The sequence below is a fragment of the Liolophura sinensis genome, chromosome 12 (assembly GCF_032854445.1).
Source record: "Liolophura sinensis isolate JHLJ2023 chromosome 12, CUHK_Ljap_v2, whole genome shotgun sequence".
Lineage (NCBI taxonomy): Eukaryota > Metazoa > Mollusca > Polyplacophora > Chitonida > Chitonidae > Liolophura > Liolophura sinensis.
In genome coordinates this window covers 16,379,551-16,407,337 of record NC_088306.1, presented here as the reverse complement: position 1 = coordinate 16,407,337, position 27,787 = coordinate 16,379,551, and the positions used below count along the sequence as shown (strand labels likewise).

The 27,787-nt window shown below is 37.7% G+C and overlaps 2 protein-coding genes across 3 annotated transcripts in view; one reads left to right on the top strand and one right to left on the bottom strand.

Annotated features, from left to right (window-relative positions):
• Positions 1-1,533: 1,533 nt before the first annotated feature.
• Positions 1,534-15,720, bottom strand: LOC135479556 (G2/mitotic-specific cyclin-B3-like). The gene is made up of 10 exons (XM_064759448.1): positions 15,401-15,720; positions 14,027-14,131; positions 12,870-13,126; positions 12,452-12,503; positions 11,540-11,635; positions 11,140-11,370; positions 7,898-8,053; positions 5,210-5,359; positions 3,074-3,204; positions 1,534-2,370 (listed from the first exon to the last, which is right to left on the bottom strand). The coding sequence occupies exons 1-10, from the start codon at positions 15,467-15,469 to the stop codon at positions 2,310-2,312; spliced, it is 1,308 nt and encodes a 435-aa protein (XP_064615518.1). The 5' UTR covers positions 15,470-15,720; the 3' UTR covers positions 1,534-2,309.
• Positions 15,721-15,895: 175 nt separating this feature from the next.
• Positions 15,896-27,787, top strand: part of LOC135479555 (uncharacterized) — a 30,246-nt gene continuing 18,354 nt past the window's right edge. For both annotated transcript variants that reach the window (XM_064759447.1, XM_064759446.1), the window contains exon 1: positions 15,896-16,026. In XM_064759447.1, coding sequence (XP_064615517.1) covers positions 15,988-16,026 — 39 coding nt within the window. In that variant the 5' untranslated portion in view covers positions 15,896-15,987. The remainder of the gene's footprint in view (positions 16,027-27,787) is intronic.

Here is a 27,787-nt window from a genome sequence, read left to right as displayed (position 1 = left end):
AAAATGGTTTTCCATGTTTGAAAAGGTAGGGTGAAAATAGTCTGAAATTCCCTCACAAAAATAGACACCGTAGCCATACCTCGAAAACTACAGCAGTACACGGACTATTTATACACTAAATACTTCCTGTTTTAAAATGGCTTTTGTGGGAAGAATCTGGGGTTGTCTAATCACTAAAAAAATATATAGCCTTACCTTCCACAGACAAAACAAGCCTCACACAACACTTTTACACTTTTGTTACGATACCCTGGGGCGTCTATTCATACAGATATTATAGCCTTAATTTAAAGAAACATATACAAAACTGTTGCAAAACATTTTCCATCCTAGAAAGAGTAACCCGCAGAGGAGTCCAATTAAACTAGACATAACAACCGTTATAACAAACAAAACAAAATCGGCCTGTCACAAAATGTCTTCCATCAGATAAAATATGGTAGGACGAGGCCAATCAGGAGATAGACAGAATGAGTCAGTTGTTCAAATGCGCATTAAGAGTACACAAATGTGCATTAAGAGTACACAAATGTGCATTAAGAGTACACAAATGCACATTAAGACTACACAAATGCGCGTTTGGACTACAATGGAGATCTTTCTAACACACATTTGAATATCAAACCGAACTCTTCACTCTAACTTATACAGCACACAAGTCACATTCACCTGTTCCAATTAACCACTGGTTCACTCACTACTACAAAGCTACTGTGTATAATTAGCTACTCGTATCCGTCATGTCTACACACACACTACGTCACTGTGATGACGTTCACAAAAAAACTTTGTTTTCAAGTCACGGTTTTCATAGACTTGATAAGGATGTCAGCTTCCACATCAAAGCATCGTCTTTGGATAAATAAAAGTTGCACATCCTTTAGAATCCCTTCCGTGTTTTCTCATTGCAAACTTCTAAATGCCACTGAAAGAATGAATACTATATACATATACAAGATTAATACGGAGAAGTAGACTAGCTAGATATTAAAGCTAGTAAGAAACTAGAGCAAAAGGGATGGATATTCATGTGTCTATCTGAAAAATCAAAGCTACAGGATTAGCTCGGAATTTTGGTTTTAGTCTTGACTGATTGTTGAAGAAATGGGACGGAAAAAAAATGCAAAAAAGGCATTGTATGCAAAAATGTGTAGTTTGCATATATCATACAACAAACTGTCATATTGGCATGCTGTGTTTCAATTTTTTAAGTCAATTTAAAAAAAGATTTCCGTACTTTTTAGAATTTCAGTGATACACTTGTTGACAAGATACTGTCGAATATATTACTACCACTATATTGTGATGTAAAAATATGTATATAACATGTTTTTTACAAAATTAATATGAAAAACTGAGATAATTACAACCATATCATTTTATCCTCATGATATCTTATATCAATGTTTACCATAACAGTTTTATAAAAAAAGGCAGGGCAGAACACTCAAATTAATTTTCTTTATCTTAATCCATACCATTCATTGAAAATCTATTATGATAGTTGCCTTTTGTAAACTACAAGTCTCTCTAATTTTTGCGTAATATGTCAACCTTTAATGCAAATGTACATTCATCAAGAGTATAAAAAAATGAAAAAAAAAAAAAAATTGGAAAAAATAATAGCCTCAAGAGGTTAAACGTTAAAGCCTGAATAATTACTGCTATGTATATAATGCAGCCGAGGTGGCCATATGCATATTAATTAAAGAATTTAATAATTAATATTTATTAAAAAGTGACCTGATTTGTATTGCTATTTCTTTCCACAACTATCAAAACAACAAATTTCAATGTTTGTGCCATGATCTTTGTTCTTTTAATGAAAGAAAAAATACTAGTGCTGTAAAATCTAAAACTGGTAACAATTTTGTTGTCTAAACTAAATATTTACACTTTACATAGATACATCAAGGCACAGGGTTCTAGTTTTCCTTGTAAGTATACAGCCAAAATGCATCTAGTGCCCAAGAACACTTCATTTGGAGAGGTAACACTTCATTTGAAGAAAATTAATTGTTTTCAAGCTTGCATGATTAGTCCCCGGAACTTGAAACAAAGTTTGCGATGAATTTGTTGAAGTATTTTGAGAATGTTAAACCACACTCATATATAAGTGAGGAATCTGAAGATTTCATTGTAAATCTCACAACAGGAGGCTTGAGGAGACATTATATACATTATCAATAGTTAGTATCTTAGCTAGAGCGAAAAGAGCTCTCGTAAGACAAATAATAAAATGTCTGTAAAATGTGGTACAAAAAAAACTCACAAACAAAAACAAAAACCATAAAAAAAAAATTATGTCACTAGCTAGATGAGAGGATCTCTGTTGAAATAGCTGGGATTTTGGCCACTTCGTAGAACACTCTGAAAGGCAGAAAGAAAAACACAAAACAATGTACATGAATACTGGTTTGTATGTAATATATTGTATATGGCCTAAATGATTCATTGATTGGTGTTTTACACCGTACTCAAGAAAACTGCACTTATATCATGGCAGCCAGCATTACGGTAGGAGTAAGCCTAGCAGAGCCTTGTGGTACTCCACAACCATCTTCAGGTTGCTGGAAGACCTTCCCACGTACGTCAGCACGAGAGGAAGCCAGCATGAACTCACGGCAACCACATTGGTGAGAGGCTCCAAGGGTCATTGTGCCACGATGATGTGCTAGCCACCTGGTACCCCTAATGTGAGGAACTTAGTTATGGTTGAAATCTACAGTCAAGTCCAGTATGTGGCAAGCTTTCATATATACATGTAGTTGTAAAATCACGTTGCAAACATAATACAGAGTTATTTATCCATCATTATTAACATGTGAAGCCAACAACACCACACAGATGAGACAGGAGTGATCATCCATATAGAGCAAAGCTTCAACAAGTGTTACCGGTAGAGAAAACTTTGGCAAACGGGGGTAAACCATCCAATTTCCTGGGTACATACATCTGACACACCTAACAATTAAATGGATATTGCAGGCATGTCATTTGACAGTCTTGCTACACCTGGGGGGAAACTCAGGATCATTCAAATAATCTTTTTATTTACAAGTACGACACTTACTCATGGGAATACTTGGACCTGACGGTGCCAAGCTGTTTATCTGGAGCGTTGGTCACCACCGTGTTTAGGATTTTCACCAAGGCAGCGAACTCTTCCTGTTTGTAGCCCGTGTAGTATTCTAATGTCTTTGTCTGTAGAAACAAACCACAACATACATGTATAAACCTGCTAATTATTTGATTGGCTTAAAGTCAAAAACTTTCCTGGCATTCAAACTAACCAAGGCAGTTATGTTTAATGCATGTTGGAAACCAGAATGACAGGAGAAAACCACGAGCCTTTGCCAAGCACATGACAAACCCCTGGACCTTAATGCGCTGTCAAAGCATCAAGACTTGGGGCCTCTTTCACAAAACGCATGTACTGCTACATTCACGTAACTACCATGGCAACGTAATAACTAAACCACTGTGATACGTGCACGTAACTTTACGTGTGGATTTTAACATGCAAGTTCATTGGCCGTAAGCCTGATGGTTGCAACAAGTCAGCGCTTTAACCATCTGAGATAGCGGGAGTCCATGTATGGGGGGGGGGGGGGGGGGGATGACCATGTTTTCGCTGGGTCAGAGTACATGTGATCTACCAGAAATGGGAGACTCAAAGCCACAGAAGATCCAAATGACAGTAGAAGGCATAGTCTTCTTCTGTGATATTGCAGTGCGTGTGTACTTCCTATCTGTATTATGAGCACATGTGTCCACGTAATAAAAAAAATGAGTTCACAGCTTTAGACGGCCTTGATACGGATTGGAATGAGCTTTACGAGTTCCTCATTCTGTCCACATGCGCACACGTTCTTCTGATATGGTGCAATCGAAGGGTCGACCACATCTAACGTCCCATCACCCCTTGTCGTGTCAAACTTTACTTCTCATTCCATTTCCGTGACTGCAATGGTCAATTTGTGACGAAAGGATAGAACATTTGTAACCAATGGAGAGCTCATAAAACTCTTTCCCGCTTCTAACAAAATGGTCAAAATCCACGAACTCTTTTGTTCTTTCCTTTATTATGTTATGACTATCGGTGTAGGTGGGCTCATGTCAAGTACACAAGCACGGGCACATCACAGAAGAATACAAGGTGTTCCACTGTGATTTGAACTTTTTGTGTAGCTTGTGCTCGGCTCAACCACGTGTGGAACATTCAGTTCACTTACTTGCAACAATATTGACTATGATTGGTCAAATGTGTGTTGTTGTTGTTCATAAAGGTCTATTATTAACTGCCAATGAGCATCAAACAACATTTAATGAGACATGTGGAGAAATGTTCAAATTAACCAAGCATGAATTAACCATCAGTTGAAAGACAATGAAAAACTCCAGCGAAAGTTACTTTCATTTTTTTTTTTCAGAATTTTTTTGAGTCAGTAATGTAATTCTTCAAACCTTTTTCCTCATTTACAAAGTGTTTATTCAAGTATATTTTGAAGGCATTATTCCGTGAAGCCCTGAAATTAGCCAACCCCAAAAATGTAGTTGTCTCCAAAATCAACTTAAAAATGTTTATAAATTGCACTGAAAGTTGCTCTTTCATATGTGAAAACGTTGAAAAATTAGGGTACATACACATGCCGTCAAATGCTTAAATTAATGAGGATGGCGTTCTGTACCAGCTATGATGTGAATAAAAACGTTGCCCTAAATCACTGGTTTTCTCATCTCAAACCTCATGCTCAGTTTGGAACTGCTCATTTATTTGTAGAAGTACATTTATTGCAAAATTAGACTATTAAACTTCAATAGGAAATCTTCCAAATATAGAAATTAAAGTGTAAATTAATCCAGCATTATCCGCATAAGAATTCAAGCGTTTTGATTGATTCAATTCAGTGAATAAAAAATTCTTACAAAAATATTGAAATGAGATATATACCATGGTACTGAAAAGCCTCTCTACTTTTCATTTGAAGTGAAATAAAACATTTCCCACAGACACTGGTTATCGCAGAAAGCATTACATGGAAAAATTTTGGACTTGGCCAACAAATCTTTCAGAATCCTGTACTTTTCTAATAGCAGGTAGTCACCCAACTTCACTGAATGTAAAAAATGTAAAAGATAAAAAAAAAAACCTATTCATGCAGGCGTCTGAATAAAAACTTCATTTGTAGAATGTTAAAGGCCTTACCCAGCTGCCAGTCTGTTTCATTTTGAATGCCAGTAAGAGTGCCGCACAGGCCACTTTGGAGTCAGGTTCTGGTACAACATTGTACTCCATCAGAGACAACTCCAGTATGTACCTCGCCAGTGTCAGGGTTTCCATCGTCGCCCGAGCACACTGCCACAAAAAATCAAAACATCAAACATGTACTTGAAGCTGTTTGGTACACTGTATTTTCTCTATTTATTTATTTCCTTTAAGAACTTCCAAATTCCAAATGTTCAAAAAACATTTTTCATGACCCAACAATATTATAAAGAACCTAGCACCAGGATTATGAAGCTGAAACTAGACTTTAGTCGGACCTGAGCTTAGATTTAAACTAATTTTCCCCTTTTACATGAAAGCCTAAAGCAACTCTTGGCATTAAAATGAAAACCCTTTAGGTGAGCCACAGTTTTAGTGCAGAAAACTGTTTTAAAGTTAAGACTTAAATCTAGGACAGCTTCATGATCCAGGGAACAGTCTGATGTCTACATGAGCTCAAAATCTTTTTTTTTTTCATATGTGGATTGCAAAAACCAGAAATGTTTCAGATTCAGTATCGTGATAGCTACGTGTACATAATACACGGTAAATAACCTAAAGTTTCGCACCTGAGTTACTGTCATTTACTTTCACACGATACGAGTTGGCGGCAAGATGACAGGAAAGAGCGATTAGCCCCCTGCCAGTTTCATTACTCTGCATGGCGCTTAGTGGCTCTGGTTGTTTATCCTCACCCACATGGGGTTAAGTCACTGACAGGGAGGTGTACAGGTCTCCTGACTCATACGTCTGCATGTACATCTCTAAATATCTCCATGAATGAAATCAAAGAAAGAACTAAGACAGGCGATGTCTATTACACACCTTTAAATTCCAAATTGTGCGAAAGCATGACCATGCCAAACAATGAATGTACATACACAAACTATTGCTCATTCGAACTGATTATTCGGGTTAGGCCTATGTGAAAGTCACCTCTCACCGTTATCTGGTGAACGGTCATTTGCAGAGAGCCCTCATTATGCAATGAATGTATGTACAAATGTACATTAGCTGAAAACGAGTCTCACTGAGAAATATCTGTCATCAGCTTCCTGTGTCCATGTAATTCCAATTTAGTACATGTATGTCGGTCTACACGCACATTTTGTTTCTTTACAGTTGAAACTGTCCTGCTATTGCAGGAGAGTTCCTTTTCCCTGTGTGTTTTTATATCGGGAACCTCCATTAAACACAGAAAACATACCCAGTTCAAGATTTCCGAAAACTACCACAAATGACTTTTCGGTAGCACTATCTGCAAGTCCAGCATATCAGGAAGTTTTATGATTTCTTGTGTACAGTTTTGCCCACATGTGATTTTTATTTTGCCTTTCGCCAGCAAAAATCATGTGATTGATGAGTAGACACACGGAAATTTTAAGTGCTGTGATTGTAAGTGTCTTGTATCTACATGTACAGATAAAACCAATCTGTATGACTAAAATTTCATCTGAGGGAACTTGATTAAATATTAAGTAAACTAAGTATTCATGTTTATGAAATATAGGCAGAAGTAGACAATCTTTCAAATTACACCAGAATGAACAAGAAATGTGTAGCTGCAGCGATGCAAACCCACATGTGTAGGTGTCGCTTTGATTGCAATTTGACATTTTCATCTCGTCTACTGATAGGCCTAGTTTGCCAGTAATGGATTTGCGGTGTGCTAAATTCTACTAGAGCTTTGTATACAAGAGAGCCCTGCAGTTTTAAAAACGGATATTTGACATGACACTCCAGATGCATGCTGGGTAGTCACGCTGAATCTTCAAAGTTTTCTTCCAAATTCGCATTTATCACAAAATAATGAAAATAAAACAATCAGCCTGTTGCATGTTCTAAAATTATTATTATTAAAACTGAGGAAAACATGAACTGTTGGTGACAGGAGCACAGACAAACTGCTCAGTGAAGCGTGAGCTTGTTTATTACATTCTTGAACTGTCAGTATAATCCCCTGACCACCACTGATGCTCTCCTGGGGTGCCCAGTAAGCAACCACCACAACCAACGCAATGAATCCTGGGATACGCTTTCCAAGTCCCAGGGCGAAACTTTAGGTAATTTACCGTATAGATGTTACTGTAGCAGAAACCTCTTAGAGGTTATACTACATAGACATGTACGTGCACTGTAAGAGGAAACTAGCCATTCATGTGAGCAAGGGTAAATATCTGCAGCCATGTGCTGGAAAACCCTTAGAGGCTATACTACATGTATTGTAAGAGGAAACTGGTCAGTTAGAATAGCTGGGGAAGTCATCTGCAACCAATCATAATCATGTAGTGTAAAATAGGTTACATCCTTACATATAGGTGGGGGCCTCCGTGGCTCAGTCGGTTAGCGCGCTAGCGCAGCGTAATGACCCAGAAGCCTCTCACCAATGCGGTCGCTGTGAGTTCAAGTCCAGCTCATGCTGCCTTCCTCTTCGGTCGTACGTGGGAAGGTCTGCCAGCAACCTGCGGATGGTCGTGGGTTTCCACCCACCATAATGCTGGCCGCCGTCGTATAGGTGAAATATTCTTGAGTACGGCGTAAAACACCAATCAAAAAAAAAAAAAAAAAAAAAATACATATAGGTGGCTTTACTAAGTGGGAGCAGGGGAATCCCCATATTTAGTTTACCTTGGCGTAGCGTCTGAGGAAGCGGTAGGACAAAGGAATGCCCAAATCAAAGTCGACAGCCCTTAACACCAGCTGTTCCATCTCGATGAACTGCTTCCTGTTATAGGCATCATCACAGATGTAGAGAAAATCTTCAATCAGAGGGGGACAGCGTTCCTGTGGGCAAAGTACAATAACAATTACCAATCCTCTAGCAACTTTTTCTGACCTATACATAAATACACGATTCACCTCATGAAATCCTAGCTTGCAGACATTCATACCTTCTTCTCAAGTCACCTCCCCCCTCAAAAATCTGCATTCATTTGCACCCCCCCCAAACAATCTGAATTCATTTGGATCACCCCCACCCCCCAAATCTGTATTCACCTGGGCTGCCCTCCTATATTTGTATTCATCTGCATAACCCCTTCATATCTGTATTCATTTGGATCACCCCCAAAAATCTGTATTCATTTGAATCAATACCCCGTATCCCACCCCGCCACAATCTGAATTCATTTTACCCCCCCCCCCCCTCGCCACATTCTGAATTCATTTTGCCCCCCCACTCCGACTTGTATTCATTTGGATCACCCACAAAATTCGTATTAATTTGGATTAATCTCCCCAAGAAATCAGCAATCATTTTGATCTTTTATTTCTCATATCAAAAACCACACACTGCATCTGTTAAACAGGTGACTCATACCAATGCCTGCATTAGCAAATCATTCTCCAAGACACACGCAACATTTTATAACTGCATATCAAGCACGTCACAACTATGCCGCAGAATCCATGCATTTTTATTTTTAATACAATATTTTCAGATTGATGCCACAGCTATTTTAAAAAGCTGTTACATCTCTATGACAACTTTCCACCAACCCTTTTTTGTCTCTCAACTAGAACGCTGCAGGCTAACCATGCATAATGTCCCCCAAGAAGCTAACACATGTACATACATGTGTGTGCAGACTGAGAAACTTTCCTTATTACTCATATCTTGCCAAATTGGATTTAAATTGTTTCTCTCTTTTTTTTCTCATCCAAATACACATAAACTGTACATGTATAGGCAGCCAAAAGAATTGTACTTTTTAAAACACTTAAGCCATTTAAATCATAACCTTCATTTAGTTTATCACCTAAAAGTTGTATATGGGTAAGATTTGATAACTGTAACATTTGAAAGAATCATGTTTTTTATGGGGGTTTTTTCCCCCTCTTTTTTAAATTTTAGCATTAGCAGAAGGCATAAATACTTATGGAAAGGGACAATTACAGTAGTTTACGGTTTACCCAAACACAAGTGACTTGATTATTGATTCTTGTAAAGACAAAGGGCAAAGTATATCAGCTGTCCTCTCATTCCTGCAATATAGCTAGGGTGCGTTCCTGAAAAGTTTTAGAAAACTCTGACACCAATTCCAGATGTGAACTGTCGAGCTTTTCCTAAAACGGTGGCACTGATTCATGATATAAGCTCCTTCAGAAACAGTGACGCATGGCTAATCACTGGTCAACTAAACAGTGCATTGATAGAGAAGCTTGCACCTGGCTGATGACAACATCACCAAGGCCATGCATAGTCTAGTCACTTATAGACAGCCTAAGCTGGGACAACTGAGCCATGGGTCAGGGACACGCACATAAGCGAAAGCCTCTCGCGCACCTTTTCTTATCCTGAGTCATGGAGAAATGTTGGTTTATCATGTTTATTTGACAACAAGATGAGTCAAAACTAAATTGCAAGAGACGAAAAAAAACAAAACAACAACAAAAAAAAAAAAAAAAAAAAAAAAACATCCACAGTTATAAAATAATTTAATTGTAACAAATTCCTAAAGTGTAATGGAAAAGTTTGAAAAAGTCAACTGTTATTCTGAATCTCATCCAGAAAGACTGCTTGCAATAATGCCATTGTTGTCAACTTACACGTACTTCAGTTTGATACTGATATCTGCACAAATTTCTACATGTATGCTGAATAATACGTGAAAAGGTATAAAATAAAAAGTATGGTTTTCAGAAAAATATGAAAAAAAAAAATTTTTTTTCTTCATTCTAGAAGCATACTTTCTGGCTATGGTCAGAAATATTTGGAAATTGATGAACATACTGTGAACGCGGGACCACCTAAATTCGAGGTCAAAGCTATGATCACTGACATCAGTAAAGCATGCCACTTAATTTCCAAACTAACTGTTGTGGGCCCACTTGGGGCCTTGTGGAAACCATTGCTGTAGTTTAAAGCCAATGTTCTGGTCCCAGGAAGAAATCAGAAATGCTTTTTTATACTTTTATACGATAGGTCACCCCCATATACTCTGTAGTAAGAAATAACCAAGCGTTTCATGTATTTTTTTAAAACAAGAAAGCTTAAAGTGATTATAAATAATTCTGAAGTTTAAAATGATTGTTGCACAACATGTGCAATGCTACAATTAACCAGTTTCTACTTTAAGGAAGTACTTCCTTTAGTGTATTACAACATCACGACGATCAGAAAAAAAAAATGTTTGACGTCAATAACATGGCGTCAAGGTCCTGCTGCCAGGGATTTGTCAGGCCCAATCATAATCATACTTATGACTTCCCTTCAGTGTAATATTTAGTTTGTCCCAACGACATTGAAACACCATCACTCCCAGCCCCCACTCCTTGTAGCTAACCCTATTATTATGCATTGTCAAAAGTCAGTTTTCAGACTCCGTTTGAGACAGAAACAGTTTGTGGTGCGCAGTTTCAGCAGACTTTGTCTTCCAAGCCAAGGTTACATATTGGCGAATGTCTGAACACTGTTGTAACAAGCTGTCTGGCGTCTATCAACCACTTGTACACAATGGGGAGGGAAAGTACAAACTGTACCAATGTATTAAAACAATGGACACAAAATACTTCAGGAGCAGCCTGTCTGGCATTAATAATCATCTGTACAGAATACTGCAATTCTTCAACCTTTTTGCATGTTTCAAAGATGTTCATTCTAAAGTATTTTCTGCAGGCATTATCCTGTGTAGACTGAAATAATTATACTTTTTGTGAAGCCCTGAAACTGGACAACCCAACCAATGTAGTTTTGTCTACAAAATCAAATTAAAATTGTGCATAAAGCTGCTCTTTTATGTGCGAAAAGGTTGAGGAATTGGGGTAGGGCCATTAAGTACATATTGTACCAGTGTACTGTAACCATGATCAGCATAAAAAGTTTTCTGTAAAATGACATTGTTAACGACACGCACAGAATGAGTACTCACATCAAACTTGCTTGCTATGAAGAGAGCTGAGGCTCCCACAAGCTGAAGCTGTTCCTTAGGGATGACCACTTTGGCCAGGTACATGTCGACAAGCTTAACTGCCAGGTAGAGCGTCTCGTGGTTCAGCTCGAAGTTCTCCTGTACCTCCACTAGCCAGTCCACCAAGATCGCCCGCATGTTGGATGACAACTGAGGCTGACGGATCAGGTAAGGTCGGATGGCAAACTTCTTCTGCATGAACAAAATGGTTTTTCATATAGTGAAATGTAAAACTATTTGTGGGAATAAAAGAAATTTATAATAAAAGTTTTAATGGTTAAAAGTAATTTCGCTCCATGCAAGATTTCATTAGCAATGTTAGTTCTGTCAACAGTTGTTGAAATTAGTCTAAATTACCTACCTCTCTTTCCTTGTAGTACTGGAATATGTCAAAGGCATACATGGACACCTGAACAGGGTCAGACAAGTTTTCCTTGTCTACGTCATCTACACCAGGCTGCGGAAACAGAACATATATGAGTGTCAGTTACAGTAGCCATGGCTGTGACGGAAAAACATAAGCACATACATGTAAAAATCTCAAGTACAATTTGAATCGAAGACTCGAAGACGAGCTACACAGTGAGTCCAAAATGACAACTAAACACATTGTTTCCTTCTGTGATGTTGCAGTGCATGTGTACTTCACGCAGGTTTTATGAGCGCACATACACTGATAAATGCCCCGTAAGAAAGGAAACAACAAATGAGTTCCAGCTTTGGACAGTCTTGATACAAGCAGGAAGGAGTTTTAAAAGTTCTTCATTCTTGGCACTTGGTCACAATTCATTTCACTGGAGGATCATTTTGTACTCATGATTATTTCATGTTTATGGGGAGAAGGAACTAGGAAACTGTCATGTCGCCAGGTGGTACGAAATTGCTTGTAGACAAAGGCACACAAGGTATACCTCTAAAAGCAAAATGAAAGTTAACTGCAATTTTATTTGACTTGCATTTTACGATGTACTCAAAAATATTGCCCGTATACGATGGTAGCCAGCATCAGGGTGTCAGGAAAGCAAGCAGAGTATAGGGGAAAGCTACGTCCATTCATGCTGCAAAAAGAGGGCTGTACCGCTAAAGTTTAACTGTATGTATGCTTAGCTTTAGCCTACAGCTTCTTTTTATCACTATTTCTCGATCTTATCACACAGAATATTACCAGATTAATCCCTCTATATTCTATTTTCAGTCTAGCTAGTAAACTCTAACAGTTAAACTTATCTCATGGTATTTGCGCATCACAAAGCACAATGATTTAGCTACTTACAGGCACAGTTGTCAACTCATCTAAATCAGTTTCCATGGATTCTTCTTCAGCTCTAGGAACAGAAAACACTATGAATTGGATACTTACATACTTGACTGCGCTTTGGCACCACACCAAAAATATTTGAGTCAAATCATGAACTGGCCAGGATACTTAACTTAATACATCTTCCACATAAACAAAGCCAAGGCGATTTGTAAATGATGTAACATTTTGACCAAAACATTGTCTGGAACAGAAGCAGGTCAGTTAAGTGACACAAAACAAGTGAGGCCAGATGTATATTTTTTCATCATTTATGCACATAATAACATTTGTCTGATACACCTTACATACTAAAACCACATTTTACAGCATGCTCCTTCACACAGCTCCTGTGAAGAAATTTCCTATACTCCTAATGCATCAGACAACTTACCCCATGACTGGGACATCGTCAGATTTGTTGGAACCTTGTGATGACAGAGATGACAAAGAGTCTTGCGATGACAATATTTCTGGCATTTCTTCATCATTCTCTACGTTCGCCACTTTCTTCTGTGTGGCGATTTTGGTTCTCTTTAGGCTTGGTTTGTTGCTAGATACATATGTCTTGGGGGCTATGAGGCCTTTCTGTGGTTCAACAGCCTTCTTGACTGGTTTTTTCTGTGTCTCATTTACCATGCTGAAAGTAGCCTTCAAGTATATAAAAACATTTATTCAAATATTATTAATATCATTTACCACAATTAATGGCAAGAGCCTAGATAGCTCTAAGGCCATTGTTACTAAATTATCTGTTTATCATGACCCTCGGCCACACATAATATTTCAGGCAGAATAATCAAAAATAAGGAACATTCAGGACAACTATACTACAGTATACAAGAGATTTTTCCCAAAGAATCCATGTTCGCTAATCAAATCACATTTTCTGTATTTACCAAGAAAAATATTGCCTTTCAGTAAATACAAGACTGATGCACTTAATTAATTTGTAACATTAAAGCGATTCTAAAGTCTGATAAAATCTTAATGTGATCCGCTTCGTAAATTTTCGAAGCGAATTTTTATTACTGATTTTTAACGGTAACACATACAAAGATTTGAGGCTGATATTATGTGAGAGGTTGAAACATGACATGTGATCTTGAAATATTGTAAAGGTTCGACTGAATTTGCAGTACCTTATATCTTGACCAAAAATCTGCTGTATAGCCTCTTTAATAATAGTATCTCTAAAATAAGAGCCGAATTAACAATAACCTTAGATCATACTTGTGACTTCTTTCGTGAAGCAGACAACACGCCATGTAATCAACAAGATTTAGCCAGATGTAAACATGACAAAGAGATCAAGTTTAACGTGCAAAAATGTTGTTGTATAACTATCATCCGGCTTAATAAGCAATATTACTAATAATATGGTATGATCCAGAGAGAAGTTGTGGCCACTGGGACATGTCATTTTTGAATCCTGCATGAACATCATGTCCTGACTGTTCTCTAGGACTGTTTTGAAACACATGTGTGATAAGAGAGTAGACTAATAACTTTCAATAGTATAACTGAAAAGCATAGTGACAAAACTCTCACATTTGTCAGGTCCCCAAAAGCAGGTCGTTTCTGTTTTCCATCTTTCTTGTCTCCCGCTCGTTTTGTAACCATGACATTCTGATTGCCGGATTTGTCTTTGTGGATCTGCAAACAAAAATACAATTAAACATGCAATAACATTATTGAGAGAAGTATTCAAATTACCAATATGTACAATTATGAACTTCCATCATTGGGTCTCCTACTAAAAGCAAATGCTGCGGACACTTAGCTACAGTACAAATAACTTTGTACAGGCATTAATGTGCAACAATTGTAATTAAACTGGTAACCTATCAAATCACCTAAAATCTAGATTTTCAAGAGCAATAGCAACAGCAACAGCAACAAGAACAGTGAATAACAATGTCACTTAGACAAAATGCCACCTGGAGTTCTGTACCAATTTTGCCGTGAGAGTTAATGCAGGCTTGGATGAGACAGGGTGGGGGCTCTCACGAACTAACGTGGCTAAAATGAATGATTTGGTACTGTTCAGCCGACAGACTGGGCTACATGAGATGTACATTCAGTCTAGCAACAGCCTTTTAGCTGTGTTAGTTTGGAAGAGCAACCAAGCATGCCTCCTCAATATCTGCGTAAACTCGCGGGACTCCTGAAATGCCGATGTTTTAGCTTGAAGATGTAGTTTGTAGTTCTGTTGTTTAATGGAAATGTAGATGTGGCAATTCTCAGTTTCCTGATTTTCTACATAATTTACACATATATCCTAATATATGTCAGGAACCTGTACAGCAAAGATAAGACGGACATTATAGTTGTACAATTGAGGCAGGACTCGAATGAATGGACACACAGACATCCTTTCCAACTGACAGTCACCTGAACTGGTAATAGGCCTACTAATATTGACTTTTCCCATAAATGTCATTTGGACAGCTGTTTTTCAGTCTGAAACCTACTTTTTCAAACTACAATCTAATTGAAATTGCAGAGAAACGAATAATTTGCAAAACGCTCATAATACATGTATATATTTCAAACAAAATTAGTGCAAAATGGAGTGGACTGCTGTATAATTCAGATATTCTGTTACCCCACTGTTTATGTTACTGGAGTAGTGGATAAGGTTTGGGGGTCAGGCTTCGATAAATAAAGCCATGTTGTTGTTGTTGTTAGTATTTATTTATTTTTGATTGCTGTTTTACGCCGTACTCAAAAATATTTCACTTATACGATGGCGGCCAGCATTATGGTGGGATGAAATCGGGCTGAGCCCGGGGCAAAACCACGACCATCCGCAGGTTGGTGCAAGACCTTCCCATAAAGGGCCGTACATTTGTTGAACTACAGCATTCTTTCAACACTGAAAATGATATTTAAACTCCCGACGTGTGGCTATTGTATACTCACTTGGTCTTGGCCATTTCCTTTTCGGCTAAAAGTTGAACCGCCTAATCTTGACTTCCTGGTATTCTGCATTTTGTTAAAATATTTTCGCCACAAAAGACTAAATTGAAGTTCACGATAATAAATAATTCACCGGAAATTCACAATGTGCTAAAATGCCACGGGTCACTTGTGACTCAAAATATTCCTTTTTGAAAGCCTCCACACACCAAGAACTCAGATGACAAGCGAATTGACGTATCAACAAGGGTTACGTCAGTCTTGATTGACTAGAAAACGTAATTGACCAGAAATCTTGAAGGTTTTTGTTTCCAGTCCAACTTGTTTTCATCGCTCACGGGTTTAAAATCGGTGCCACGAACAGCGACGTTCTTGCCGATTGGCTAAGACGTCTTCTATCGACCAATCAGAAGACCGTTACTATCGATGCCAAGCGGCAACATTCTAAACCAGGGGGAGGTAACACATCATCGTCGTCAGAAACGTGTTGTTTCGAAGATAATAATCATGCTGCTCTTTAGAGGTTGTCAAAACAACTATCTACCCAATGGCTAGACAACTTGCTGGAAATCCAAGAATTACAGAGAACAATGGATCAGAACATGAGCACAGTTCACTACGAAGCCTTGGTAAGACAACAAGGGTCAACCACTCCAGGCCGTGTGTTAGGCCTTCTTGCATGCAGCAAGGGCTTCAAATGCCGGCAGAGCTCTATTATGGACATGTACACAGTGGGCCTGTGGGTGGAAAAGTGTAACTTATATAAGCATTTTTGTTTACATATACAGTATTATGGTGTATTTTAATAAGCATAGAAACAAACAGAAAGCAGCTTAAGCAACCAAAGATACATTCAAGAAATGATTGAGCCAAAAAAAAAAAAAAAAAACATTAAAGGATTAGTGGCTGTATTGGTTATTTATTCATAATTACCTACCCCTGTGTATATTGTTAAATTGTGTGTAAAAACATATTGGAAAAAAACTACAATAATCAGAGTAATATGGCATTAAAATCACTAGGTAATAGCTGTATGTGATGGCTGGGTTTATGCATTTTTCGGCTAAAACTCAGTAGTCGCAGCTTAATGACGTCATGCAAGTCCAACCTCTACAAGCCGTACGTCAGAGCTTTGCCATTTACTGTAGTGTTAAAAAGCCACACAAGTGACAATTAGCATATCAAATTTTTTCCACAAAATAGTTTGCTGTTCTGCTCACGGTTGTAAAAAGAGGTCGTCAAAGAACCCTGGAGTTAGTTTTCTCAAGTTTTCAGAGGATTTGGCCCTCAGGAAAGTGTGGATTCACGGCACAAGATGGAAGGGTTTTATACCCTCCAAACACAGCCAAATCTTTGCCGGGTTGGCAGGAGATGGGATAAGGAATCCTGGTGGGCAGCTAAAATTTAACAGCATGAAGGACAAATTAGGCTTTAAATACATGTATATAACCTCTGGTGATAAGACTGGGTGGGTGTAAAACAAAGCGCAAGTTCATTCGTCATTAGTTGGATCAATCTGAGGTATGCTGGTAAAGTGAAAGAAAAGTAAATACAACCAAGTGATGGCTTCCAATGAATGTCGCTGCTGTGTCTCTCCTGTGTACCAAGGAGCTTCTAACAAATTGTGAACTGCATACAGCAAGGGAATGGCCGTTTGACAGCTGGGCAAATGCTAGCGGTTTCTGACTGGGCTACAGAGGACGATTAAAACAGAAAACAATCCAAAACTAATCGTGTTGCTTAACTGTGTTAATCAAGAATTAATGACTGGGGTTGAAATACTGATTGTTGATTAAAATTACTCGTCAAAGGTGCAGAAACAAGTGACATCTCTTTGAATGCTGCTCAGGGTAGATGGGAAGTGACATCTCTTTGAGTACTGCTCAGGTTAGTTGGGAAGCACTCTTTCACAGTGATAATCCATCCCCCATTGTTTTAACCTCTGATCCGGATTATAGGGATTAGGAGGGATTAAAGCCGCTCTTCACAGTAGCTGTTTGTGCAGTGTGTGCTTAAGTAATTGCGGCCATAATATAACTAGGAAAATTAAACAGTGAAAAAAGAAATTTTTTTTCAATATTGCCTTGATTAAATGCACGAAAATTAATTCCTGCATGTCCATTTTTTTAAGTGAACCCACTCTGGGAAATAAAATGATATTTATTGTGAAGCATAGAGAAGAAAAGAATAGTAAATGTTAAATCTGACATACACACGAAATGTAAACCTACAAAGTAACACAGGATAAAGCTATAGTTTACCAATCTGTATTGATAGTGTGGTTGAAAATGCCTGGACAAATATTAAATTCAGCGTCTGAATCTGAAGTCTGGCCAGAGATGTCAGTGTCATTAATCAGGATTTCAGCGTCATCCACTATGGGTTAAAATTGATATGGCAGTATATTTGTTTCTTTGTAGTAAGAATCCATCTAGAAAATGATATCGTTTTGATACGAATTCCCAGGTTATATAATCCAGTTACTCTCTGCTTGACCATCCATGACGTCACCCTCTGAGCTTCACCTGACAGCTGGCTGGCGATTGGCTAGGGTAGTAAATTTATTGTTTTTGGTGGATTTAAAGTCATTATTAGGGTTTTCGGAGGCCCTCCTGGTAGCATACTGTAACATACAGGTTATAAACTTTGTACTTAGGACAAGTAGCTAAATCTGGACACTGATCCTTTAATTGTGATTTCCTTCTTACCATACTCAGTTTCATTAACCTAATGAAGTACTTGATAAGACATGATTGCATTTTTACAGGAGAAAATCTCCTTCAATCAATCACTTTGGTGGTCTAATGGTTAAAGGGTCTGCCTCGATGTCAGGGAAACTAGGGATCAACCCTGGGTCGGGTCATTCCAAAGACTTTAAAAATGATACTTGTTGCTGCCCTGCTTGGCGCTCAGCACTGAGACAGCACTGAGAGGCTAGAGCAAGGAAACAGGACTGGTTGTATAGTGTGACTTGGTGGAGTGCCATTTCTAGTGTCTTCGACATGATACTTGAGTGGTGGCAGAACTTTGGCGGCATGGACTCGCCCTGACACAATGGACACAGTATATGTACACATACCGATTGACTCCTTGTCATCATGTGACTGAAAAATTGTTAATGACGACAATAAACTACAAGCATTCATTCATTCTTTCATTCTATTCCATTGAGTAGATGCCGGAGCTTTCACTATCACAATGACAGCTAGTAGTCTGATGCTTTGACAGTGTTTGAGGTTGCCAAATCTAATGTCAGAGCAATCTCCAACAACTGCATGCAGATGCAGGGAAAGATATTTTCAGAATTGTAGGAGGCCCGCAGGGTTGAATAATGAAGAAAAAAAGTTATACTCTGTTTATGCATACCAGGCATCTGATGATAATAATCTATACATGCACTGAAAGATATGAGCATGCACCAGCTCACACTTCGGGCAAATGTATATATGAAAAGAAAATCAGGAACGTTTGTAGATCTGTGCTCTAACTTTCACTGTGCAAATTTCCTAATAAATCTATAGTGATCATGTATAAGACAGTGGAAAATTTATATCGTTCATCATTTATTATGATAAATTTGTTTTTATTGGAACATTAACTTCATGCACCCCTTCCTTGCAGTTGACGTTTCTGCGTGTGAAGCCACATATTTAGGTGCATGTGGTATGTGCTCCATATTTTTAACCCTGGACTCTGCAATCATACGAATTGATTTACAGCTCAAGCATTGTTTTTTTTTGTCTTGCTAAGGATTGTCTGCTAACCATCAGTGAGGTAACAGAACAGAATCTGGCTTTACCTGACCTAGCTGTGGTTAGATGTACATGCAGGGCTTTGGTAATGTAAAAGTCTTCAGTACAGGGATGCTGTTACAAACACTGATCAGATAGACAAGTAAGTAAATAATTGTAGGTAAATCTGGTTTAATTTTTTGAAGAGTTTGAAAGTAGGAATTAAACACGGGGAAAAAAAATAAAGAAGAAGTGATTTTGTTTTCAAATCCAGCTTTCTCCTTTCCAGTTTTCTCCTATATTCCCAATATGTATATGTATCTGTCCTGTGTTGTTTTTGTCAGAATGGTGTTTTTTTTTTTTTTTGATTGGTGTTTTATGTCGTACTCAAGAATATTTCATTTATACGACGGCGGCCAGCATTATGGTGGGGGGAAACCGGGCAGTGCCCGGGGGAAACCCATGACCTTCCGCAGGTTGCTGCAAGACCTTCCCACGTACGGCCGCAGAGGAAGCCAACATGAGCTGGACTTGAACTCACAGTGACCGCATTGGTGAGAGACTCCTGGGTCATTACGCCAGAATGGTGTATCTCAAAGACAGAAATAAATAAATCAAAAGTAAAGTTAAACTTGTTTAATGCCGACCAACAAAATGAAAGCCCATGCATATACATGTGCAATGTAGACCGTTAAGCATGTAACACTACAACGGATCTATGTAGAGAATAAAAACCCGGTAAAACGATTTCAGGGCATCTCCAGCTGTCTTGCACCCCAATGCTTCCGGGGCCTAGGCAGCCGCTGGTCCCTCGCTTTTTTTTTTGTGGTGTTTTTGATCAATGGCTTTCAAATTCCTTCCGATGAGCCTGTATAAAACTAAGCTGGTTGAAACTTTGTGTAAGTAGATAAGTAGTATTACCTGGTTGTATTATTTTACCTGTGAAGGTGTGTGAAAGTTGTGATCCATGCACATCAGGACGCTCGGAGAGATTAGGGACAAACTCAGTCTACATGTACTATATTCACCCATCAGTGTGTGTGGAGGTTGTAGATGACACTGGGCAATAGTTTGAGGTGACACAGAGATGTCGGTCGCCACCTGACCTATTCATGAGGCTATGCCGTGCAGCTATAGCATCTGCGTCACTAACGACTTTTGCCCCTGTCAGAATAAGATCTTCATGTAGTTGTGAAATGTAGCCTAATGCTGATCATGTTTGATACTCTATTGGGAAATACCTTGTGTTAACTGGCCTTTTGTCTGCCAGTACTAATATTGTGTTATTATTAGCCCTCAGCAAATGGGGAAGAAAACTTAATTAATGAATTCATTTTGGGTTCCAAATACCCTGGATTATGAATATATTTTAAAAATCTATAGATTTAGATACACTGTAATTGTGATGTGCAAAGCTGAACCTCCAAAGAAGTTTGATCTGTAATTTGTTGTTAAAGTGAACATAACGTCAAGCATTAAAGCTGAATTAATTAAGAAAGTAGTACTTTCTTCATAATTTGAGAAACATAAATGACTGTTTGTTATCATTTATCCACATCCATTTTATGTTACAATATTTCCAAATCAAATTCCATACCTTCCACAGCTTTAAATAATATTGGATGACCTCAAGTTTTGTTTGAATCATCACCCTGTAGAGCTCGAAATATCAAACATTTTGATATCTGACATGTTGTACCTTATTGTATGTTCACTCAATGCTGACTGTTTTTAAAGTGAAAGAAAGGTAAAATATGAAGGAAGGCTCATCATACAGACAACTGAAGACTCTGCGTAAAAATACTTTCATTTATGTTTTCAGATTTTTTTCGAAGATTGCCAAAGGGAATTCAAATAAGTGAATATTATGTTGAACTTTATGAGTCATACTGATGGCATGTAGGAACAATGGTGTCATATCACCTTGTTTTCGTGATGTTCATCAGAAGGAATGAATGAATGATTATGGCTTAACGCCACATCGTTGTTCACCAGAATGAATGAATGAATGATTATGGCTTAACGCCACATCGTTGTTCACCAGAATGAATGAATGAATGATTATGGCTTAACGCCACATCGTTGTTCACCAGAATGAATGAATGAATGATTATGGCTTAACGCCACATCGTTGTTCACCAGAATGAATGAATTTGTTTTCTCTTACCCATGTGTAAAAAGAGTTATTCCAACGATCAAATTCGTGATTAAAGTTGGACAAACTTCATGTGACGTCAGAGTTCCTAACCTCTGATAGTGTGATCCATAAAGCCCGCTGTAGAATTCAAATGGTTAAGCACCTTTAACTCTTTCCACAAAAATGTAAAAAAAAACAAAACAAATGAAAGTATGTTTAGTACATAAAAAACAAAAAGTAAGTGCATAATTTTAAGTGGCCTGTTTAGTGATGCCTACTTTAATGATTACAGGTTTTTTCCTTTAAGTATCAGTATTAAACTTTCAGAAAACTCCTAAATATCTTGTAGTTCACTCTGTAATCAACACAAAATCTTTGGTTTCACTGACCTGATATGACATTTCTCTAAATGCTTAACAAATTTAAAAGACCTGGTACGTTAAGATGGGTAATTGTACGATAAGAAAGTGTAAATTTCAAAATCCCAAAACAGTTCTGTAAACTTCTGAATCAGAAGTGTAAAACTTAGTTAAAGCACCCGTAGAAGTTATATGGTCATAAAAGTTATGTGGCCATAAAAGTTATGTGGCCATAAAAGTTATGTGGCCATAAAAGTTATGTGGCCATAAAAGTTATGTGGCCATAAAAGTTATATGGCCATAAAAGTTATGTGGCCATAAAAGTTATATGGCCATAAAAGTTATGTGGCCGTAAAAGTTATGTGGCCATAAAAGTTATATTACCATAAAAGAAATGTTTGCTTTGTGCTGTCAAAGTTTCATTTTTATTTAAAGTTTGTTTTCATGTGTAAAAAATAAACTTTATAATGTGATCAATTTTGTCATTTTGGAAAGTTTAAAATGCATATTTCTGCAGAAGTCAATATGAGATCCTTCATAGTACAGTGGACTACATGTGAGTAAGTCACTTTAAGAGTTTCAATCCTAGGGGTTCTTTTTATTTCTTTGGAAAAAGACTTTTGTGAGTGTGAAGATATTGGTTTTATCATCTGTCTGCACAATCTCATGAACACACTCCCCTACCCCACATTACCCTGCAAGTTCAGCTGACCTACTGATCAAACTGTTAAGTTGACCTACATAAAGGTCATCTTACACCTGATGTGGCCAGTGGATGTAAGAGATCTTTGCTCTGTTAACCTAATAGGGTCATTGTGATGGTACATGTGTATCTACCCATGTACTGTTATGTAGGCCAATGAGGTAATGGGCTCAAATCCAGCATAAGATATAGCCAGGTTTGTTTAATACAATTGATTTTACCACACAGCAAGTTTGGTGCATTGGTTTTCTCTGGACTTATAGTTAGGACTCAGTACAGCTTTATTAATCCAGCAGGGGACTGGGGGCGGGGAGAGGGTGGGGAGGGGGCTGTTACATAGTGACATATGATAAGGCAGTCAGTGCAAGGCTGATAGCTGATTGCCTGTAGCTTGAATTGGAAACAGCAAATGGAAAATCAAATTTTGTCAAACAGAAATTTGTAAGGGAGTTTTATGTCTATGGTAGAAATTGGAATTTATCTTGTCAAAATTTATTTCCAATAGATGTGAAGTTTATATCTATAAAGGTGAAATATATTTTAATAAAAGTGAAATATATTTCAATAAAAGTGAAATATATTTCAATAAATGTGACATTTATTGAAATAAATTTGAAATATATATGAAATTTATTTCAATCAATATGAAATTTATTGAAATAAATGTGAAATTTGAAATGCTTGAATTCAAAATGAAAGTTAAACTGGAAATTCACTCATTTAAACTTGAAATTAACACAATTAAAATTGAAATTCATTTCACTAGAAGTGAAATTTATATGTTTTTACATATTTGCATTTTTGCATACATGTACCAAACTTCAGGTGAAATACAGTCAATCACAGGTGAGGAAGTTCACCAGTAAATCACAGATGGGAAAGTTCACCAGAAAATCACAGGTGTGAAAGTTCAGTAAATCACAGGTGAGTAAGTTCACCAGTAAATCACAGGTGGGAAAGTTCACCAGTAAATCACAGGTGGGAAAGTTCACCAGTAAACATGCTACGGGTAAATTATCAGCTTTACTCAGTGCTCACAAGTTTCCTCCACCCCATAGGTGTGTACGAGTGAAAACTATGGCTTTAAACATCAACCAAACAAATAAATTTAACATAATCTGGTATTCAATTCATCCTGTATTATGCGCATGTGCATCAAGCAATGTACAAGCTGGGAAGTGTAGAACTCCAGTGTACATGCATATGTGACTTCCAGGACTGGTCTGATATTTGTGAGCTTATTTTAATAGTATTAACCTGTTGATAAATCTGTGGTTTTAACAGGGTTAAAGGTGACTTTATTCTGTGTGACTGATATCTCTTGTCTCCATGTCTATGTAGGCATAGATGGTACTGTCTCTAATTCAGGTATAGTCACAAATTACACTGTAGCCTGTCAGTCAATACTTTTCTTTGGTTTTTGTTATTTATTTTGAAACACCTTTTATGTGTGACTGTCTTACTTCATTTTTTCTATTCTATAAGCTGTCCTATTTTGTATTTGACCAGTTATGGGGGGTGATGTGAATTATAATATGACAATAGAATGTATTGTCAAATTATTAAAACTTTTACGATATATTTGTCATATAATACATTGCCTAGCATACATGCTCAGTGTACATGGGACCATCAATAAAATGTGTTCGTTGGACGTAACTTGGCTGACCCTTCAAGAACACTAACTATAAAAATTTTATTCGAACTTTCACAGGATTTTTTTCAAACTTTATCTCTGAAGGTTAATTCTGTAAAAACCCTCTCCTTACCTACCTGCACAATTTTTTTTCTGATAGGGTTGGGTTAAGCTCAACACAGAATTGTTCAAGAATGGCCTAGCTATGATAGACGTCAGCCTTCTCTGTAGAACCTAATACAAGAGACGCACAACTCTGGTGCATGATGCCCAGCCAGTGGCGGCTTCACTTCGCGAGCTTTGACCTAGACACACTTATGACCTGCCTTTAAAAGGAATAGTCCCTTTTCTCTTATCAATCAGAGTTAAAGTTCATGGGATGATTGAGTTCAGGATATGCTAGAGATAAGTCTCCATCAACTTTCAGTGGTACGTCATGAATTCAGTCGTAGATCTATCCCTCCCCTGCCAGGTACTAAAGTGTCGTACCGAGACTAAAGAGTTGTAACTGTTTACCTGATTTTCACATAACTCTGGTAATAAGAGGACAGATGTGATTACCTGTGACCAGGTGTGTGGTTGAGGAAGGTGGCAGCTAAATGGGAGTTAATTTACAGGTGATTCTTTGTTGTTTATGCATGCTTAATTGCACAGAAAAGTAATAAGTGTACAGGTATGAATGCTGATATGGAAAGATATGTTCGTTTTAAAGAATTCAATTAATAAAAATGAAAAAGGTAAATCACATGATTGAGATTGTTGCCTGATAAATCATTTATAGCTACCTGTGCATGTTAAAAGTCGGTCATGTAGGTACTTGTGCATGTATGTTACCATTTTGGTTTAAATAGGTAATTCAGTGTTAAGGTACTTGTGCATGTATGTTACCATTTTGGTTTAAATAGGTAATTCAGTGTTAAGGTATTTGTGCATGTATGTTACCATTTTGGTTTAAATAGGTAATTCAGTGTTAAGGTACTTGTGCATGTATGTTACCATTTTGGTTTAAATAGGTAATTCAGTGTTAATCATTAGTGAATTTAAACATAAAACATAAACCTGTAAAATTAAGTGTGAAAAGCTTTTAAGAAAATGTGCCTAATGCACTTTCTTTTCTTATTTATTTGTTGAAATATAAAACCCAGCTATTACCTGTTGTGGTATTGACAGATTTCTTTTTATTGCAACCCTCAACTGGTGTCTGGCCAAGTTCGTTAAGTGATTACCACACCTGATAGCACAGTTGGTAAGAGCGTCCGCTTTGGGAGCGGTAGATCCAGGGTCAATCCTGGGTCGAGTCACACCTAAGACTTTAAAAGTTTAAAAGTTGTAACTTCCCTGCTCGGCATTCAGCATTAATGGGATAGTGCAACAACTGGTTAACCCGTATCAGTATAATGGCTTGGGCGGGGCGGCTTACTTGCCTCCAGTAGAGTGTCTTAGTGAAGCAGCACTAGGTAAAAGAGCGGTGGAAATCCGTCCTGCAACAAGGAAGCACATTACATGCACTCTAAGGATTCCTTCGTCGTCGTATGACTGAAAAATCGTTAAGTACGAGGTTAAACCCCAAGCACTCACTCACTCACTCGTTAAGTGATTAGGGGACAGGCCAACCACTGGTCTGCCCAGAGGTATAAATTAAGCTGTGCCCAACTTTCAGTGATCATAGGTACATGTAGTTTGGTTCAGTGCTTCACAGCAGCTTGAACGGAAACGGTCATTGACATAGTCTCATTGACCCATGCACAAATCATGTTTGGAGGTCTGAGAAGGCGTCCATGTTACGATTAACCAGCGTTAACAATAGCATTAAACTACTGTTTTGAAAAGTCTCCAGAGGTTCATCCAGATATGGAGTAGCTTGCTGTGGTAATGTCAATGTTGATAACTGTCAAAACAACTTGGTCGGGTTAAGAGCCTGAGTTGAGGGTGCTAAACTTGTCCTGCATTCCCAGTATGTTCATGGATGATGGCATTTCCCTATATTTCTGGCAGAAGTAACATTTCATGTATCATTGAAACAAACAAACAAACAATCTGGAAATTAGGACTTTGATATAATTCTGTGGATACTCAGTGTATTGAGGATGTGTACCATATATCTAGTGAAGGATCCCCAAATAATCTGTAGACAATAAAGTATCAGTAGAGATCCTGTAGAGATCATATTTGATCTTAAACCTGTTCGTGGCTCTTCAGGAAGTTTTCAGACAATCTTTAGAGGATCAGTAGAGATCCTGTGGAGATCATATTTGATCTTAAACCCATTTGTGGATCTCCAGGAAGTTTTCAGACAATCTTTAGAGGATCAGTAGAGATCCTGTGGAGATCATATTTGATCTTAAACCCATTTGTGGATCTCCAGGAAGTCGTCAGACAATCTACATGAATAAAGAAACAGTAGAGATCCTGTGGAGATCATATTTGATATTAGCTCATTTGTGGATTTCTAGGAAGTTTTCATACAATCCGCATGTATTAAGGATCAGTAGAAAAATCTTGTGGAGATTATATGTGACCCTGACCCCATTCATGCATCTCCAGGAAGTCTTCAGACAATCTACATGTATATAGAATCAGTAGAGATCCTGTGGAGATCATATGTGATCCTAATTCTATTTGTGTATGTCCTTGAAGACAATCTACATGTATATAGGATGAGTAGAGATCCCAAGGGGATCATATGTGATCTCAACTCCATTTGTGTATACCCACAAAGACAATCTACATGTATAAAGGATCAGAAGAGATCCTGTGGAGATCATATGTGATCCTAACCCCATTTGTGTATGTCCATGAAGACAATCTACATGTATAATCATGTATATAATCGAGTTGAGACCCCGTGGGGATCATATGTGATCTTAACTCCATATGTGTACCTCCATGAAGACAGTCTACATGTATAAAAGATCAGAAGAGATCCTTTGGATCATATGTGATCCTAACTCCATTTATGTATGTCCATGAAAACAGTCTACATGTATATAGTATGAGTAGAGATCCTGTGGGCATCATATGGGATCTTAACTCCAATTGTGTATGTCCATGAAGAAAATTTACATGAAACAGGCTCATATGTGATCTTAACTCCATTTTTGTATACCCATGAAGACAGTCTACATGTATAAATGATCAGTAGAGATCCTGTGGAGATTATATGTGATCCTAACTCCATTTGTGTATGTCCATGAAGATAATCTACATGTGTATAGGATCAGAAGAGATCCTGTGGAGATCATATGTGATCCTAACCCCATTTGGGTATTTCCATGAAGACAATGTACATGTATAAAAGTTCATTTGAGATCCCGTGGGGATCATATATGATTTTAACTCCATTTGTGTATACCCATGAAGACAATCTACATGTATAAAGGATCAGTTGAGATCCCAAGCAGATCATATGTGATCTTAACTCGATTTGTATATCTCCATGAAGACAATCTACATGTATAAATGATCAGTAGAGATCTTGTGCAGGCCATATGTGATCTTAACTCCTTTTGTGTATACCCGTGAAGACAATCTACATGTTTGATCCTAACCCCAGTGGAGGATCCCCAGTATGTCTTAAGACAATCGTTAATAGCCTTACTCCACATCATGCCGTACACTTAAGGAATGTTGTGATGGCAGATCAGGCAGACTTTATGGAAACTGCCAAAGATTTTTGTTTTTGAGGACACTTCAGTTTAATATAGAAGTATTATATTTATGTAAAGTTATTCATGGTGAAACATGGTATCCGTTGTGTTTCATAGTTTAATTCCCCAGAAACTGGAGTAGAATGTAAGTTATTCATGGTGAAACATGGTGTCCGT